General features: G+C 39.1%; 1 protein-coding gene across 1 annotated transcript in view; it reads right to left on the bottom strand.

Moving 5' to 3' along the window:
• The window catches only part of LOC139376323 (sodium/potassium-transporting ATPase subunit beta-1-interacting protein 3-like), a 153,869-nt gene extending 140,332 nt beyond the window's left edge, over positions 1-13,537 (bottom strand). The window contains exon 1 of the mRNA XM_071118717.1: positions 13,215-13,537. Coding sequence (XP_070974818.1) covers positions 13,215-13,268 — 54 coding nt within the window. The 5' untranslated portion in view covers positions 13,269-13,537. The remainder of the gene's footprint in view (positions 1-13,214) is intronic.
• Between the last annotated feature and the right edge of the window lie 7,008 nt (positions 13,538-20,545).

The following is a 20,545-nucleotide window of genomic DNA, read 5'->3' as shown; positions in this document are numbered from 1 at the left end:
GTAAGGCTCTCCAGAGGGTAGTCTGCACAACGCATCACCGGGGGCAAACTACCTGCCCTCCAGGACACCTACACCACCCGATGTTACAGGAAGGCCATAAAGATCATCAAGGACAACAACCACCCGAGCCACTGCCTGTTCACCCCGCTATCATCCAGAAGGCGAGGTCAGTACAGGTGCATCAAAGCTGGGCCCGAGAGACTGAAAAACAGCTTCTATCTCAAGGCCATCAGACTGTTAAACAGCCATCACTAACATTGAGTGGCTGCTGCCAACACACTGACTCAACTCCAGCCACTTTAATAATGGGAATTGATGGGAAATGATGTAAAATATATCACTAGCCACTTTAAACAATGCTACCTAATATAATGTTTACATACCCTACATTATTCATCTCATATGTATAAGTATATACTGTACTCTATCATCTACTGCATCCTTATGTAATACATGTATCACTGGCCACTTTAACTATGCCACTTTGTTTACATACTCATCTCATATGTATATACTGTACTCGTTACCATCTACTGTATCTTGCCTATGCTGCTCTGTACCATCACTCATCCATATATCTGTATGTACATATTCTTTATCCCCTTACACTTGTGTCTATAAGGTAGTAGTTTTGGAATGTTAGCTAGATTACTTGTTGGTTATTACTGCATTGTCGGAACTAGAAGCACAAGCATTTCGCTACACTCGCATTAACATCTGCTAACCATGTGTATGTGACAAATAAAATTTGATTTGATTTGATTTGATTTTGATTTGAGTAGATAAGAAATGAGTTCAGGAAATAAATCCCATGTGGTAATCTAGCTGGGCATTAGGAGAGGAAGAGACCCAATCATGACATGGTCTCAATGGGTCAAAAGACCAATTAGTGGAACACATTTCCGAATATACACTACCGGTCAAAAGTTTTAGAACACCTACTCATTCAAGGGTTTTTCTTTATTTTTACTATTTTCTATATTGTAGAATAATAGTGAAGAAATCCACACTATGAAATAACACCTATGGAATCATGTAGTAACCAAAACAGTGTTAAAAAAACATATTCTTCAGCTAGCCACACTTTGCCTTGATGACAGCTTTGAACACTCTTGGCATTCTCTCAACCAGCTTCACCTGGAATGATTTTTCAACAGTCTATAAGGAGTTCCCACGTATGCTGAACACTTGTTGGCTGCTTTTCCTTCACTCTGCGGTCCGACTCATCCCAAAACATCTCAACTTGATTAAGGTCGGGGAATTGTGGAGGCCAGGTCATCTGATGCAGCAGTCCATCACTCTCCTTCTTGGTAAAAATAGATCTTACACAGCCTGGAGGTGTGTTGGGTCATTGTCCTGCTGAAAACAAATGATAGATCCCAAAAAGCCCAAACCAGATGGGATGGCTTATCGCTGCAGAATGCTGTGGTAGCCATTCTGGTTAAATGTGCATTGAATTCTAAATAAATCAAAGACAGTGACACCAGCAATGCACCCCCACACCACCACCTCCTCCATGCGTTACGGTGGAAAATACACATGCAGAGATCATCCGTTCACCCACACCGATATGGCGGTTGGAACCAAACATCTCCAATTTGGACTCAATATGACCAAAGGACATATTTCCACCGGTCTAATGTCCATTGCTTGTGTTTCTTGGCCCAAGCAAGTCTCTTCTTCTTATTGGTGTGCTTTAGTAGTGGTTTCTTTGCAGCAATTCAACCACGAAGGCCTGATTCACACAGTCTCCTCTGAACAGTTGATGTTGAGATGTGTCTGTTACTTGAACTCTGTGAAGCATTTATTTGGGCAGCGATTTCTGAGGCTGGTAACTCAAATGAACTTATCCTCTGCAGCAGAAGTAACTCTGGGTCTACCATTCCTGTGGCGGTCCTCATGAGAGCCAGTTTCATCATAGCACTTGATAGTTTTTCCGACTGCACTTGAAGGAACTTTCAAAGTTATTGAAATTTTCAATATTTGACAGAGCATGTCTTAAAGTAATGATGGACTGTCATTTCTCTTTGCTTATTTGAGCTCTTCTTGCCATAATATGAATTTGGTAATTTACCAAATAGGGCTATCTTCTGAATACCACCCCTACCTTGTCACAACACAACTGATTGGCTCAAACGCATTAACCTGTTGAATCTATGTGGGCGCTATTTCATTATTGGATAAAAAAACGTGCCCGTTTTAAGCGCAATATTTTGTCACGAAAAGATGCTCGACTATGCATATAATTGACAGCTTTGGAAAGAAAACAGTCTAACGTTTCCAAAACTGCAAAGATATTATCTGTGAGTGCCACAGAACTCATGCTACAGGCGAAACCAAGATGAAACTTCAAACAGGAAATGAGCAGAATTTCTGAAGCTCTGTTTTCCAATGTCTCCTTATATGGCTGTGAATGCAGCAGGAACGAGCCTGCGCTTTCTGTCGTTTCTTCAAGATGTCTGCAGCATTGTGACTATTTGTAGGTATATCATTGGAAGATTGGCCATAAGAGACTACATTTTCCAGGGGTCCGCCCGGTGTCCTTTGTCTAAATTGGTGCGTAATCTTCAGTTCAGCATTTTCTCCTGGGATTCAGGACAGAAAGCACACTTCCACGAAGGATATATCATCGAAGCGATATGTGAAAAACACCTTGAGGATTGGTTCTAAACAACGTTTGCCATGTTTCAGTCGATATTATGGAGTTAATTTGGAAAAAAGTTTGGCGAATTGATGACTGGATTTTCGGGTTTTTTTGGTAGCCAAACATGACGCACCAAACGGAGCGATTTCTCCTAAACTAATAATCATTCAGGAAAAACTGAACATTTGCTATCTAACAGAGTCTTCTCATTGAAAACATCTGAAGTTCTTCAAACGTAAATGATATAATTTGAATGCTTTTCTGTTTGTGAAAATGTTGCCTGCTAAATGCTAACGCTAATGCTAACGATAAATGCTACGCTAGCTAGCTACTGTTACACAAATGATTGGTTGAAAAGCATATTTTGAAAATCTGAGATGACAGTGTTGTTAACAAAATGCTAAGCTTGAGAGCTAGCATATTTATTTCATTTCATTTGCGATTTTCATGAATAGTTAACGTTGCGTTATGCTAAAGAGCTTGCAGGGATAAATACACTCCTGGATACAGGTTTTTTTGGTAGCCAAACGTGATGTACAAAACGGAGCAATTTCTAATACACAAAGAATCTTTTTGGAAAAACTGAACATTTGCTATCTAACTGAGAGTGTCCTCATTGAAAACATCTGAAGTTCTTCAAAGGTAAATGATTTTATTTTAAGGCTTTTCTTGTTTTTGTGAAAATGTTGCATGCTGAATGCTACGCTAAATGCTACGCTAAATGCTACGCTAAATGCTACGCTAGGTATCAATACTCTTACACAAATGCATATTTTGAAAATCTGAGATGACAGTGTTGTTAACAAAAGGCTACGCTTGAGAGCTAGCATATTTATTTCATTTCATTTGCGATTTTCATGAATAGTTAACGTTGCGTTATGGTAATGAGCTTAGGTCTATAAATAGGATCCCGGATCCGGGTTTGCTCGCCACAACTGGTTAAGAAGGAAATAAATTCCAAATGTAACTTTTAAGAAGGCACACCTGTTAATTGAAATGTATTGCAGGTGACCTCATAAAGCTGGTTGAGAGAACGCCATTTGTATTTGAAGAATCTCATATAAAATATATTTTCGATGATTTAACACTTTTTTGGTTACTACATGATTCCATATGTGTTATGTCATAGTTTTGATGTCTTCACTACTATTCTACAATGTAGAAAATAGTTTAAAAAAATCAAAACCACTGAACGAGTAGGTGTTGTAAAACTTTGACTGGTAGTGTATACACTTTATTCTCTCTCTCCCTACTCCCTTTTCCTTGAACGTAATCCCTGGTGCATGGAAAGAATTACCAGAGTCTTTTCCTTGAACGTAATCCCTGGTGCATGGAAATAATTACCAGAGTTTTTGTAACAAATGAAAGAGAAGGTTATTGATATTTTAGCTGACATGGTTGTGTACCATGGGCTTACCCAACCTCACTGTGTGAGAGAGCTCTATTAATGCCATCATAAATAACATTCTCACACCCTGTCACCTCTACTTCCCCCTGTAGGGTGGTTGAGAGTGAGAGAATTGGTGAGGGTACTAGAACAGCCTGCAGCATCCGGACTCACCCTACTAGAATCTGAAATCAAATGTCTACTGTTTGCTGATATCATGACTCTTTATCCTTGGTAAGGATCAATGGTGCCAGATAAACTGGCAATGGCTGACAGATAGCCAGACCCCCCTCTCTCCCACAGGAGAGGAGAGGGGTGGAGTAGGGCCTGTTTTATGACCTAACAGGCTGTCATACATTTCAGAGAGCACTTTCTCTTTCTTGATCTCTAGTTTGGGAGAATGGAATATCTGGGTGTTACAGAAGAGTGGTCACCGAAAACTTCAACATCTAACGATGAACACTGGGACAATTTGTTTCAACATCCGAATGTTAGGAATGATGAGAGATGGAATAGGGAAAATGTATATCTATTTTGTGACGTCATTAAAATTGGTAGAAAGACTGTATACCGGAAATACTCTAACTTAGGAAGGATACACGTTCTCGTTGTAGTTCCCACCAGGTATGATGTTAATACAATATGAAGACAGATGAAACTATTTATGAAAAGATAAAAATATAATTTTAACCTTCTAAATGAAAACTGTATTTCATGCAAACTTGTGCCCAGTCAGTAGCCATGCCCAAGTGAGCTCAGAGTTTGTGTCAACATGACGGAATGCCCTCCAAGGCCAGAGTGTTTAAAATGACTCGCTAACGAAATGTACATTAGACCAGAGTACGTGAGGCCGTGGCCCACACGTTGAAATGATCAAAACTACAAGACCAGACAGAGTGGAACGGTGGCTACACGGCTGAAAATGGGAAGACCCTCTGAAACTCTCAACCCGAGTGAAGAAGGTAAAGACTAGACCAGAACATTCAGTCTGCAGCTGTGCATGTAATGTAGTTTAGGACATTTGACCAAAGACGAAGGGGAAGAACAGATCCCTCTGAACACCGTGTGGTACACCTGAAGTATCTATATTAACGAACACTCCAACACTAAAACTAAGGACATTGTGACCTCTGGTGAACAACTAGAGACTTACATCGAACCACTCCAGATAGACAGATGGTTTCAACAGAGGTCAGTGGTTTCAACAGAGAGACGACAGAGAACGACATCTACGCGTAAATATACATAGCATTTCTAATCCGAATGAGCGGTTGTTAGGGTGTTAAGTATTCTGGTTACGGTGAGCGTAGTTTCCAAATGGATGTACGATACATTGACTCTCTTTGTCTCTCCCTCTCCTTACCTACCCCTTCTTTTCTATTGTGCAACAAAACGGTCATGCTCTTGTTTGTCCACTAGGGACCTATTTTCATTGAAGTACGTTAGTAATCGACAACCTATACCATGTGTGTGTGTGTTTATGTATTTCTGTGTGATTATTTTCATTAGTTAGTAAATAAATGACTAAGCCAATTTTTGTATTGCTGATTAATCAGATAGGTTAGGGTTCATTCTGATATCCAAGAATTATGTGACGTTCAGAATGAGACTGATGAGGTAATAATTAATAATGGACTGTTATTGTGGTAAGAGATATTTATATGTCTTTAGAGTTTAAGTCGCGAGATAGTAACTAGGTAAACAACATTTTCCCGTGGTGCCCCAAATTCCTAATGAGATAATTGTTACATGATTAATTTAATAACAATTAAACATAGTAGGTAATTATTTGATAAATAACAGTCACCACATTAATGATAGTCACGTCATCTGGTGCTTCTGTCCCCAACCAAGAAGGACAGCAGCATCTAGATCGTCTGCACAGATTCTGTCAGACCTGGGGCCCTGACAGTGAATCCCAGTAAGACAAATATAATGGTGTTCCAAAATAGGTCACGTTGACAGGACCACAAATACAAACTCCATTTAGACACCGTTGCCCAAGAGAACACAAAAAACAATACCTAACTCGGCCTAAACATCAGCACCACGGGTAATTTCCACAAAGCTATGAACGATCTGAGACACAAGGCAAGAAGGACCTCCTAATCTACGCCATCAAAAGGAACATAGAATTCCAATGTCAAAAAATACTTGAATCAATTATAGAACACATTGTGCTCACCAACCAACAATTCACAAAAAGTGACAAACACCAAATTATGACTACAGAATTTTACAAAAATGTCCTCTGTGTACAATGTAATAGACCAAATAATGCATGCAGAACAGAATTAAGATTAGGGCTGATCCCATTTAGTCAACTGGTCGATTGTTTGGTTGATAGGCTGTTGGTCGCGCATGTCTGAGTGGACTGATCCACTGTGGAGGCCGTGGCGATGGCACAGTCCATCTGTCTAAGACGTGCTACTAAAATGGTATATGGTTATACTATGTAAGAACAATGGTGCAACACAAATAAAAATAATATTATTTTATAACAAATGCACTTTCTCCCACGTTGGATAGCGGTCGCTGTCTACAGTTCTGAAACACATCAGTGAGCTGGTAAATTGGGGCCTTTTCTTAGACCATGTTGCTATGTGCATAATAGTAAAGTTAACCAGCATATTGGTGTTGAGAACAATGTGGTGGAGGCAGCAGCGGAGTTAGGAGAGGAGAAAACAACTCTTGCTTTAATTGTCTAAGAAAAGTGAGGAGAGAAGCAAGGCCAACTTAATTACGTCTGTAATCAATAGTCTAACTGTTAAATGTGCCTGGCTTTAAAAATCATCCATATCTACAGAAATGAGACATATCCTGCTTCTGTTGCCTGTTTGAGTGTTTGTTTTATAGCCTACTGATTCAGTGAGCACCAAGCCTCACGCAACAATTTCACAAATGCTTATATTTATAATCTTTTCCCTACTGTAATAAAGGCTGTCCACTTCTATTTTTAATATTTTCAATACTGTAATAAAGGCTGTCCACTTCTATTTTTAATCTTTTCCATACTGTAATAAAGGCTGTCCACTTCTATTTTTAATATTTTCCATACTGTAATAAAGGCTGTCCACTTCTATTTATAATATTTTCCATACTGTAATAAAGGCTATCCACTTCTATTTATAATATTTTCCATACTGTAATAAAGGCTGTCCACTTCTATTTATAATCTTTTCCATGCTGTAATAAAGGCTGTCCACTTCTATTTATAATCTTTTCCATGCTGTAATAAAGGCTGTCCACTTCTATTTATAATAAAGGCTGTCCACTTCTATTTATAATCTTTTCCCATACTGTAATAAAGGCTGTCCACTTCTATTTTTAATCTTTTCCATACTGTAATAAAGGCTGTCCACTTCTATTTTTAATATTTTCCCTACTGTAATAAAGGCTGTCCACTTCTATTTATAATATTTTTCATACTGTAATAAAGGCTGTCCACTTCTATTTATAATCTTTTCCATACTGTAATAAAGGCTGTCCACTTCTATTTTTAATATTTTCCCTACTGTAATAAAGGCTGTCCACTTCTATTTATAATATTTTTCATACTGTAATAAAGGCTGTCCACTTCTATTTATAATCTTTTCCATACTGTAATAAAGGCTGTCCACTTCTATTTTTAATATTTTCCATACTGTAATAAAGGCTGTCCACTTCTATTTTTAATATTTTCCCTACTATAATAAAGGCTGTCCACTTCTATTTTTAATATTTTCCATACTGTAATAAAGGCTGTCCACTTCTATTTTTAATATTTTCCATACTGTAATAAAGGCTGTCCACTTCTATTTATAATATTTTCCCTACTGTAATAAAGGCTGTCCACTTCCATTTATAATCTTTTCCATACTGTAATAAAGGCTGTCCACTTCTATTTTTAATCTTTTCCATACTGTAATAAAGGCTGTCCACTTCTATTTTTAATATTTTCCCTACTGTAATAAAGGCTGTCCACTTCTATTTATAATATTTTTCATACTGTAATAAAGGCTGTCCACTTCTATTTATAATCTTTTCCATACTGTAATAAAGGCTGTCCACTTCTATTTTTAATATTTTCCCTACTGTAATAAAGGCTGTCCACTTCTATTTATAATATTTTTCATACTGTAATAAAGGCTGTCCACTTCTATTTATAATCTTTTCCATACTGTAATAAAGGCTGTCCACTTCTATTTTTAATATTTTCCATACTGTAATAAAGGCTGTCCACTTCTATTTTTAATATTTTCCCTACTATAATAAAGGCTGTCCACTTCTATTTTTAATATTTTCCATACTGTAATAAAGGCTGTCCACTTCTATTTTTAATATTTTCCATACTGTAATAAAGGCTGTCCACTTCTATTTATAATATTTTCCCTACTGTAATAAAGGCTGTCCACTTCCATTTATAATCTTTTCCATACTGTAATAAAGGCTGTCCACTTCTATTTTTAATATTTTCCCTACTGTAATAAAGGCTGTCCACTTCTATTTTTAATCTTTTCCCTACTGTAATAAAGGCTGTCCACTTCTATTTATAATATTTTCCCTACTGTAATAAAGGCTGTTCACTTCTATTTTTTATATTTTCCCTACTGTAATAAAGGCTGTCCACTTGTTTTCATTGGACCAGCCTCTCTGGTATTCTTTATCATTAATTTAGTGTTGTTTACACTGTTCCAAATTGTCCGAAAAAAACATATTTATAATAACAATAATAACCCTTGTTTATTCTTGATCTCCTTATTATTATTATTATTATGGTTAGGTCAGGGTGTGACATGGGTCATGTATGTGTTTTTTGTACTGTCTAGGGGTTTTGTAGGTTTTTGGGGTTGTTTACTATCTAGGTGTTTATATATGTCTATGGTTGCCTAGATTGGTTCTCAATTAGAGGCAGGTGTGTATCGATGTCTCTGATTGGGAACCATATTTAGGGAGCAATCTTCTTTGGGTATTTCGTGGGTTATTGTCTATGTCTAGTTGCCTGAGTCTGCACTAGTATTATATAGCTTCACGTTCGGTTTGTTGTTTTTGTATAGTTTGTTAAGTGTTCTTCATTATATATAAAAAGTATGTATTCGTCCGTACGACGAACGTGACATTATTATAATAAGTAATATCATTAGTAGGCTTATTATAGCAGCCTCGTATAACCACCATTGAGCTGTAGAGCGCATACAGTTTAGTCTTAATACTGTATCTTAGGTCTATATTTCAAAACTTAGAGTATATAGGCTACTGTATCAATCAATGATTTATACGTTAATGTCATCACACAGCATATGAGTCATTCATGACGTGAAAGGCAATCAAGCATTTTCGTTTTAAAATAAAATAACAAAGCGATCAATGATAATTAGCGTAAACAATTTACCAGGCCTAAACCGTTCCATTTCGGAAATTGCATTTTAGTCTTTGCTTTAATAAAGGCTTTACAAAAAAATCTAAAAATGTTACAGACTCTCTGGCACACTTATAATTTATCTAGTGTTGTTTACATTCTTCCAAATGGAATATTATATTTATATTGTATGATGTCATATTGGCTTATTATGCGTGTTTGGCACGCATAATATGCACACAGTGCTTGCTCCATACCATATTTTTCTTGATCTGCAGTATTTTGCACAACTAGTCACATTTATTCGACACATCTGACTTCCCCTTTACCTCCTGAGCAAACAGTAAACATTCCTCCATTTTGAGTTTATTGTCACGTCTTCTGCATACATTTTTATGTCACATGTTACGTTGTTCAGAGTTTAATATAACCAATTTATTGATGTGATTATGATATGCTAAATATAGGTCAGGCCCTATTGTTCACGTGCACGTGATGCTTACATGTATCACGTAAAAAGAGAGCAAGGGTTGAAGGAATAGGGAATGTTTAACCTAAACAAATTAGAGATTTTGGTAACTTAACTTTTCAGTCAGAAATGGCTGTAATTATGTTGCAGCTTCAGCAACACGGACAGCGTGTGACACACTGTTGTTCTGTGGTGGTTGATGCAGCACAAAATCACTCGCTGTCTTTTTTTTAACAGAGCACAGCAACTCAGAGCCAGGCCCGGCACAATCAAATCAATTACATGACACATGTATGCATTGAGTCATTTGTGTATCTTAATTATTTTAGCAAATAGTTCGCTTAAAAAAATCAGACAAGCTCAGTGCATATACAGTGGGGCAAAAAAGTATTTAGTCAGCCACCAATTGTGCAAGTTCTCCCACTTAAAAAGATGAGAGGCCTGTAATTTTCATCATAGGTACACTTCAACTATGACAGACAAAATGAGAGAAAACAAATTCCAGAAAATCACATTGTAGGATTTTTAATGAATTTATTTGCAAATTATGGTGGAAAATAAGTATTTGGTCACCTACAAACAAGCAAGATTTCTGGCTCTCACAGACCTGTAACTTCTTCTTTAAGAGGCCCCTCTGTCCTCCACTCTTTACCGGTATTAATGGCACCTTTGAACTTGTTATCAGTATAAAAGACACCTGTCCACAACCTCAAACAGTCACACTCCAAACTCAAATATGGCCAAGACCAAAGAGCTGTCAAAGGACACCAGAAACAAAATTGTAGACCTGCACCAGGCTGGGAAGACTGAATCTGCAATAGGTAAGCAGCTTGGTTTGAAGAAATCAACTGTGGGAGCAATTATTAGGAAATGGAAGACATACAAGACCACTGATAATCTCCCTCGATCTGGGGCTCCACGCAAGATCTCACCCCGTGGGGTCAAAATGATCACAAGAACGGTGAGCAAAAATCCCAGAAATCCCAAAATCCTCAAACGGGGGGACCTAGTGAATGACCTGCAGAGAGCTGGGACCAAAGTAACAAAGCCTACCGTCAGTAACACACTACGCCGCCAGGGACTCAAATCCTGCAGTGCCAGACGTGTCCCCCTGCTTAAGCCAGTACATGTCCAGGCCCGTCTGAAGTTTGCTAAAGAGCATGTGGATGATCCAGAAGAAGATTGGGAGAATGTCATATGGTCAGATGAAACCAAAATAGAACTTTTTGGTAAAAACTCAACTCGTCGTGTTTGGAGGACAAAGAATGCTGAGTTGCATCCAAAGAACACCATACCTACTGTGAAGCATGGGGGTGGAAACATCATGCTTTGGGGCTGTTTTTCTGCAAAGGGACCAGGACGACTGATCCATGTAAAAAAACTCATTCCATCAGCAAGGGCATTGAAGATGAAACGTGGCTGGGTCTTTCAGCATGACAATGGTCCCAAACACACCACCCGGGCAATGAAGGAGTGGCTTCGTAAGAAGCATTTCAAGGTCCTGGAGTGGCCTAGCCAGTCTTCAGATCTCAACCCCATAGAAAATCTTTGGAGGGAGTTGAAAGTCCGTGTTGCCCAGCAACAGCCCCAAAACATCACTGCTCTAGAGGAGATCTGCATGGAGGAATGGGCCAAAATACCAGCAACAGTGTGTGAAAACCTTGTGAAGACTTACAGAAAACGTTTGACCTCTGTCATTGCCAACAAAGGGTATATAACAAAGTATTGAGATAAACTTTTGTTATTGACCAAATACTTATTTTCCACCATAATTTGCAAATAAATTCATTAAAAATCCTACAATGTGATTTTCTGGATGTTCTTTTTTCATTTTGTCTGTCATAGTTGAAGTGGGAGAACTTGCACAATTGGTGGCTGACTAAATACTTTTTTGCCCCACTGTAGTTGATTTGACTAAAACACATATGATGTGTCTATATATGGAAAAATACACTTTTAGCCTTGCCATTAAGAAAGGCCGCCGTAGGCAGACCTGGCTCTTAAGAGAAGACAGGTAATGTGCTCACTGCCCACAAAATGAGGTGGAAACTGAGATGCACTTCCTAACCTCCTGTCCAATGTATGAACATATTAGAGACACATATGACCTTCAGATTACACAGATCCACAAAGAATTCGAAAACAAATCCAAGTTTGATAAAATCACATCTATTGGGTGAAATACCACACTGTGCCATCACAGCAGCAATATGTGTGACCTGTTGCCACAAGAAAAGGGAAACCAGTGATTTGCACATTGTTATAACACTATATATAGCCATAATATAACATTTGAAATGTATCTATTCTTCTGAAACTTTTGTGAGTGTAATGTTTACTGTTAATTTCTGATTGTTTATTTAACTTTTGTTTATAATCTATTTCACATGCTTTGGTAATGTAAACATATTTCCCATGCCAATAATCTTTGAATTGATTTGAGATTGAGAGAGACAGCGAGAGAGAGATGACAACATTCAGAATGGGGAGGAGGCACTAACAACAAGTTCACAGCTACTCTGTGTAAAATGTCGCGTCTCACACTCCACTGATCACAACCAGGTAACAACCTCTTTCCAGCAGCTTTCAACTTGCTGATGCCCTTTTGCATTGTGGATCACAGGTTCCCATGGTGCTTCTGGGACAGATGGAAGCTTGCCTACAAAACTATCATGTTTATATATTTTCACTGAGTTAGGATTACACACACTAACTCACTGTGTGAAAGTGGTTTGATGGATGTACTCTGATCTGCCACACATGAATTACTTTAGCTGAGAAGACACAATGGTGCTGGTGTTGCACAAAACACCAATAGGCAGGCCACTGTGTCAATGATCAACGCACAAACATTGGATCGCAGTACACACCTGTAGGCTACAGTAAAATAAGCAGAGGTGTGTGAACATGTCTTTGTAAAAGAGTCATGTAATTGAACCTGGTGGCTGCCCACTATAGGACTAGGAGAACCACATACTGTAGCTTGTGGTTCAGGGCGTGCAGTGCAGAATGCTCACACCGCTCTTCAGTCTTGCCATATGTCCCTCATAAATCGCAGAGTAGCCTATCCTCGTGTAGCGGACAGGGTGAACGAACAAAACAGCGTGCTACAGGTGTAGGTTAGTTTGGGCACATAACACTTGACGCAAATAGTTAAATGTATCCTCTAAAAGTTAGCATTTTAACTAGGTTGATACATTCACACACGAAAGCACCGGTAGTAAAATTGGCCAGTGTTCCAAGAAAAATTACAAAAATTATTTCAAAGAAATGTGTGTTTCACCCAAAACCGATTTCCAATTTCTAAACAAACATAAGAAACAGGGCAAATGACACTTCTCGTATTAGGCTACAGAGGGAACGGGCCACCACTCACCAGCTGAATCGAGCAGAGAAAGATGAGCGTGCATCGGCCGCTGCAGCACCCCATTGTGCCAAAAACAAAATATCACTCGAGAAACGGCAAGGAAATGTCCGTAGAACGGTCTCCACTGGGTCACTGGATATCCGGATACCTTTAAATACAAGGAATGGCTTCAAGCTCGGTCCACTTTGAAAACTGCGTAGGTACGCTGCAGGCTCCGCCACTCCATGCCTTTTATGTCCCCCAATGATTGCTTTGTGTATGAAGGGGTGGCTTGGGTTGATTCTACCGCTAGCTTTCGAGTTGAGTAGTTGGATTTCACGCCGGTGCGTGTGCATGTGTGTGTGTGTGTGTAGAGTATAAGAAGGGGGAGGTGGAAGAGGCTAGTCGAGGGCGTCAACAAACTAACGGTGCCCTGTGGCACTAATCTGTGTTCTCTCTCACCTGGTCCCTTTTCCAGAGTTTAAAACACCATTTTCAATCATTGGAACTATTTTCATAACCTGTTGAACTGAGTACACAATTATGCCAAATATGTAGGATATTTTTTAATATAACCTACTACTTAACATTTCAAGAGCGGGATATTTTGCTTGAACCTTTTAAGGATTTATTTACCAAAATAATTATACATTCTGGTATGGGTCAAACCTAAAAGTACAGTATTAGCAGTGTCAGCTACTGAATTGCACCTCTCTCGTCAGAGCATCTGAGAGATGAGACCAAAACCTTGATGACGGAACTTAGGCGCCACACGCTGGTCATTTGACGCAATTACACACTCAGCAACAGCGCTGTGAACGCCTTCCATCATCTTCTTGTATTTCTTCAGATGAGCTCTAAGAAAATATTAGCCTATTGTGCCTTGTCTTATTCATCTTATTCTGTATTGTAAAGAAACTGCTGACTATTTACCAAATGTGTATAGGGTTAAACTCATGTGGGTTGATAAACAACTGACAAGTCACCCCACCCGAAAGGTAAATGCAATCAAATGCATCATAAAATATTCAGTGATGAATGAAGCTACATACATCCACTAGTAGAAGACTAAGTGGTAATAGACTGTATGACAATAGGCTCCATAGACTGTAAGACTCCATCAGTGGCGTAAAGTACTTAAGAAAAATACTTTAAAGTAGTTTTGATGGGTACTTTACTTTACTATTTATATTGTTGACAACTTTTAGTTTTACTTCACTACATTCCTAAAGAAAATCATTTACGTTTTGCTCCATACATTTTCCTTGACACCCAAAAGTACTCATTACATTTATAATTCTCAGCAAGACAGAAAAAGGGTCCAATTCACACACTTATCAAGACAACATCCCTGGTCATCCCTACTGCCTCTGATCTGGAGGACTCACTAAGCAGAGAACATCCCTGGTCATCCTTACTGCATCTGATCTGGGGGACTCACTAAACAGAGAACATCCCTGGTCATCCCTACTGCCTCTGATCTGGAGGACTCACTAAACAGAGAACATCCCTGGTCATCCCTACTGCCGCTGATCTGGTTGACTCACTAAACAGAGAACATCCCTGGTCATCCCTACTGCCTCTGATCTGGAGGACTCACTAAACAGAGAACATCCCTGGTCATCCCTACTGCCTCTGATCTGGTTGACTCACTAAACAGAGAACATCCCTGGTCATCCCTACTGCCTCTGATCTGGTTGACTCACTAAACAGAGAACATCCCTGGTCATCCCTACTGCCTCTGATCTGGTGGACTCACTAAACAGAGAACATCCCTGGTCATCCCTACTGCCTCTGATCTGGTGGACAACTAAACAGAGAACATCCCTGGTCATCCCTACTGCCTCTGATCTGGAGGACTCACTAAACAGAGAACATCCCTGGTCATCCCTACTGCCTCTGATCTGGTTGACTCACTAAACAGAGAACATCCCTGGTCATCCCTACTGCCTCTGATCTGGAGGACTCACTAAACAGAGAACATCCCTGGTCATCCCTACTGCCTCTGATCTGGTTGACTCACTAAACAGAGAACACCCCTGGTCATCCCTACTGCCTCTGATCTGGTGGACTCACGAAACATACATGCTTTGTTTGTAAATTATGAGTTTTGGTGTGTGCCCCAAGGCTTTCCGTTATTAAAAAATATATATATGTCCCCATCTAGTTTGCTTAATATAAGGAATTTCAAAGTATTTGCACTTTTACTTTTGATACTTAAGTATATTTTAGCAATTACATTTACTTTTGATACTTAAGTATATTTTAGCAATTACATTTACTTTTAATACTTAAGTATATTTTAGCAATTACATTTACTTTTGATTCTTAAGTATATTTAAAACCAAATACTTTTACTCAATAAATATTTTACTGGGTGACTTTCACTTTTACTTGAGTCATTTTCTTTTAAGATATCTTTACTTTTAATCAAATATGACAATTGGGTATTTTTCCATCCCTGGGCTCTATATACACTGTATAGAGAAGAGAGTGAGAAGAGAAGTGACAGAAAGCAACGTCTCCGTAGATTTCAATTTGGGTTAATGAGTGAAATATTTTCACATACAGTACATTCGGAAAGTATTCGGACCCCTTGACTTTTTCCACATTTTGTTATGTTACAGCCTTATTCTAAAATTGATTAAATTGTTGTTTTTCCTCATCAATCTACACCCAATACCCCATAATTACAAAGCAAACACAGGTTTTTTGAATTTTTGCTAATATATCAAAAACTTCTAAACTTAAATATTACATTTACATAAGTATTCATACCCTTTACTCAGTACTTTGTTGCAGCACCTTTGGCAGCGATTACAGCCTCGAGTCTTCTTGGGTATGACGCTACAACTTGGTCATCAAGGCAAATGTTGGCTACTTTGAAGAATCCCAAGATAAAATATATTTTGATTTGTTTAACACTTTTTTGGTTACTACACGATTCCATATGTGTTATTTCATAGTTTTGATGTCTTCAATATTATTCTACAATGTAGAAAAAAGTCCAAATAAAGAAAAACCCTTACTCTAAAATGATTTGATTAATTTTAGAGTAAGGCTTTAACGTAACAAAATGTGGGGGAAAAATCAAGGGGTCTGAATACTTTCTGAATGCACTGTAGGTGCAGTTAATGTTACTGACCATAAAAATACTGCACAATTAGAGGACTTTTTACTGTGTTCATGAACATAGTCTCTAGGCCTCAGTGTTTCCTATACCAAGGGGTGTACATTTAGTTTTTATCCTAGCACTACACAGCTGAGTCAAATAATCAAAGCTTGATAATGAGGGCAAAAAACAAAATGTGGGTCCCTTGAGGTCCCCAGGACATCGTTTGGGAAACGCTACCTTACCTTGTGAGGTAGGCCGTTGCCGTGGATCTTGCAGACAAGGCCTACCTCTGAGAGGATCAACACCGTTATGTATAACAGCAGATTTGCTAGTGTGAAAATCTCAGTGTTAAAGGTAAAAAAGTGTTGATTCTAGTGAGGTTAACACAAGTTGGATTGAAATGTCCACCACATGTGGTGTATAAATGAAGTGTTATTTGAATCACAGTGGAATCAACACTGCATGGTGTTGTTGTTACTCGACTATGTTGAGCTCATTTCCGTTAACTCGTTCATAGTGAGAAAGACATGGGAAGGGCCTTATTATCATTCTTCTCAGAGTGCTTTGTTGCAGGTTGACTTTTAGAAAAGAAAATGTAAATATCAATGTTTCTGCATGCACATTGATTAATTCATCTTATACTATACCAAGATAAATAACTTGCATTTTTCAAAACTAATCCAATCTATAAGGGGTTGGATATATTGCACCCATTACTGAGGTGGTTGTTGCAGTTTACATGGTTTAGGTGGTCTTGTTTGTATACTCCTCCACCATAGCAGTTGTTCTGAATGCATGTGGTTGGTGATAAAATATTCAATTTGTTGGTTATCCTCTCTCTGGCTGGGTTCTGAAAGGAATAACGGATCACTTTTCAAACCAGTTTATTGTGACTTGCAGGTGTTATTTGGCCCATGGTCCCAGATTTTCAAACCTAGGCCATAACGAAAGGCCCTATGACATGTATGCTGCCCTACAAAAGCAAAAACTACCATTTTGGTAGTGACTGAAATCAGACTTTCTAGTATTTGTTTTATCTTGTGACAAAGTATCCTTATTCAGTTATGTTAAATTTCAGAGAAAATGGTGTGTGAAATTTGCACTAACTACAACATCCAAGTAAAAACCAAGGTAAACGGCAGTAACTGAAATGATTGCACTCTGGATTTGTTCCACCTTGTTTTGGCTGCAGTTACCTGCTCTGCCATACAAAGGCAAAAGCTACGCAAACAGGGGAACTGAGAAAATCGCTTTAAAGTTTATTTGCTGTCCAACCAAATGTGAAAAGATGCTTCAGGGTTACTACAACACAATATTCAAAACATGAAAACATAACCACATTAAACCATGAAATAGAGTTGGAATGTAGTTAGAAAAACAACAAGTTGGATAAACACATTGAGATTGTAGATACTGCACTTTGCATTAACCATGTAGTTTTTTTAAGCCAATACAAAGGCAGAGTGCAGTATCTACATTTTAAGGGTCATATCAATGGTTATAGTTGATACGCACAAAAAATAATTTCATAATAAGATGAAAGAATTGTCTGGATAACAAAAAAAACTTTAAAGCCATTTTCTCAGTTGGCATAAGCACTGTATTTTAACTCTGTAGAACAGTATAATATGGTCATAATTGGTTTACTTTTTCTTCAAACACATTCACTTAGGCAATCACTTGGTGTAAAACTAAGTATTATTCAACTCAACAACCATGTGTCTGCCACTGACAAACACAGTCATGGGTAGGTTTCTCTCACAATCACTTGAAAGGAATGCTGGGAAATATGCAAATATAGCTTTACAACCTACGATGTTATTACCCCCACCCCCCAAAAAATACCTTCACACTACATTATTCCTTAACGTAAAAAAGTTTAACCACATCAACTCTAATAAAGTGTTCATTTAAGTCGGAATTTGCAACACCCATGGTGTTAGGGACCAACACTCTGGGGTTGTTAGTTTAGTGTTAGTTTAATACTATGTTTGTGGGTGACAAATCATTTTAATTTAACACCGGTGATGTGAAAATTCTGATCTCAAATTTGCTGTAATCATGGGTAAATTGTGACTGACTGATTGATCTACAAATAAAATTGAGTAGTTATTTAAGATGCAAGGTGATTTTTTAAATCAGTCAGTCTTGACTCGCCTTTAAAGTCGGCTGCAATTTTGAAAAACCCCAATGATAGCAGGTGTTGCAGAATCCCCCTGCCAGGGCACGTTAGGACTAATTCAGCCAATCAGACTGTCCCCATGCACCCCACACTCTGCCGATGCACTGAGCATGCATCCTGTGATTGGTCAGACGCTCCTAGCTAGCCCAGCCCTGGCCAGTCAGGTCCATTGCATGCTCTCTCAAGCTGTAAGTATCAGCCTGGCCCGAACAGTGTTTTTCCAGTCTGAGAAAGTGGGTGGACATGTGTGCATGGGATGCGTAAATATAGTCGGTGTTCTTATCATTGCAATATGTTATAGAATGGCAGTATTCTATGTAGTTCTCATTTCTGTTATTATTATGTTACTACTGATATTGTCTGCAATCATCAGTCACTGTTTACTACTTCCTATGTCCTATATATTTAAATACAGTCCTTGCTCTTGTGAGTTGCTGTGCAATAGCCTACTATTTATATATACAGTCCTTGCCATTACTCATTATTCTGTGGCCGCAGCTACACTTGCAGGTGCATGTCCTTGTTCAAGCTCACCAGCCTGTGAGAGGAAACCCTGGAAACCTGGGAAGATAGGACAGCAGGGTATATAATACGAAGATATTTAATACAAAGATATTTAATTGAATGCTCCTGGCCCTCCTCGCTGTCGGCAGCTGCCTCCATCTGTTGGACAATAACAGGGGGCATAATCCGTGTGGGGAGGTGTCCTCAGTGCGAAAGAAATATCATCTAAAGGGTAATACTGCATAAAGGCTGAGATTCGTCTCTCCTGCTCTGGACCGCAGAAGGGCAAAAGGCTAGCTCTGTGTGTACTCTCCAGAGGTTGCCATCACAGTGTCGGTAAACCACAAATCCGTCTCGAAGGACCACTTTGTGAGGGAATATCCTCCTATTTGACTGGTCTGTGACTCACTGAAAACCTTTGCCGGACAAAGAAATAAGGCAACCTCACAGAGAGTTAACACTCACAGCAAACTTCATTGCATAGCAGGGGTATGAACATGGAAATGGTGTGAAAGTACAGAAAAAGATAAATAATGAATAAACTATACATTAAATAACAGTAACTGTATAGAAAAGGACTGTCTAAATATAAAGAAACATGTTACCTGAACATGTAATATAACCCAGGAATAACATACAGAGAGTACTAAGAGAAACTACTACTAACAGTAATAGTAAACACATCTCGGCCATAACAGGAATAACCACTACTCACTTAGACCCACACACTCCATGAACACACTGCTGTAAATCCACCTCTTATCTGCACTGAAGGCAACGGCCATCAGGAGTGCGTCCATTTATAGGGATGCGAGGGCATGCATCGGACCTCTTTAGCCAGTGCAGGACCAGCTAGTTGCTCTTAGCCAGTCAGCTCATGTACAGCGTGTGGGGCATCAGCTGACTGACAGAGACCACAGGCTGTGAGCTGATCAATATCTCCTCATGTGAGGAGAGATAGACTCAGCGGAGACCCTGCAGTGCCCTCCACAGGGGGAATTCTCTAATGCAGGAGCTGTGTTTTTCTGCCAAGTACTTCAAATATCTTCAAAATAATAAACAGGATGAAGAGCAACATAGAAGAACTGAACAAAAATGAATACATAGGACCATGTCCAACGCCTGATAGAGCAATTAACATGAGCTGCAGCAAAAATGCCTGGTAGACTACAACCCTGCTGTCATCCTCTTCCTCCTCTTCCTCCTCCTCCTCCTCCTCCTCCTCCTCCTCCTCCTCCTCCTCCTCCTCCTCCTCCTCCTCCTCCTCCACCTCCTTAACCCTGACCCTTCTCCTTCCATTCTCAATCTATACCCTGCTGTCCTCCTCCACCTCCTCCTCCTCCTCCTCTTCCTCTTCCTCCACCTCCTCCACCTTAACCCTGAACCCTCTCCTTCCATTCTCAATCTATACCCTGCTGTCCTCCTCCACCTCCTCCTCCTCCTCCTCCTCCTCCTCCACCTCCTCCTCCTCCTCCACCTTAACCCTGACCCTTCTCCTTCCATTCTCAATCTATACCCTGCTGTCCTCCTCCACCTCCTCCTCCTCCTCCTCCTCCTCCT

The sequence above is a fragment of the Oncorhynchus clarkii genome, chromosome 20 (assembly GCF_045791955.1).
Source record: "Oncorhynchus clarkii lewisi isolate Uvic-CL-2024 chromosome 20, UVic_Ocla_1.0, whole genome shotgun sequence".
In the NCBI taxonomy this organism is placed as follows: Eukaryota; Metazoa; Chordata; class Actinopteri; order Salmoniformes; family Salmonidae; genus Oncorhynchus; species Oncorhynchus clarkii.
This window is presented reverse-complemented; position numbering and strand designations above follow the sequence as displayed.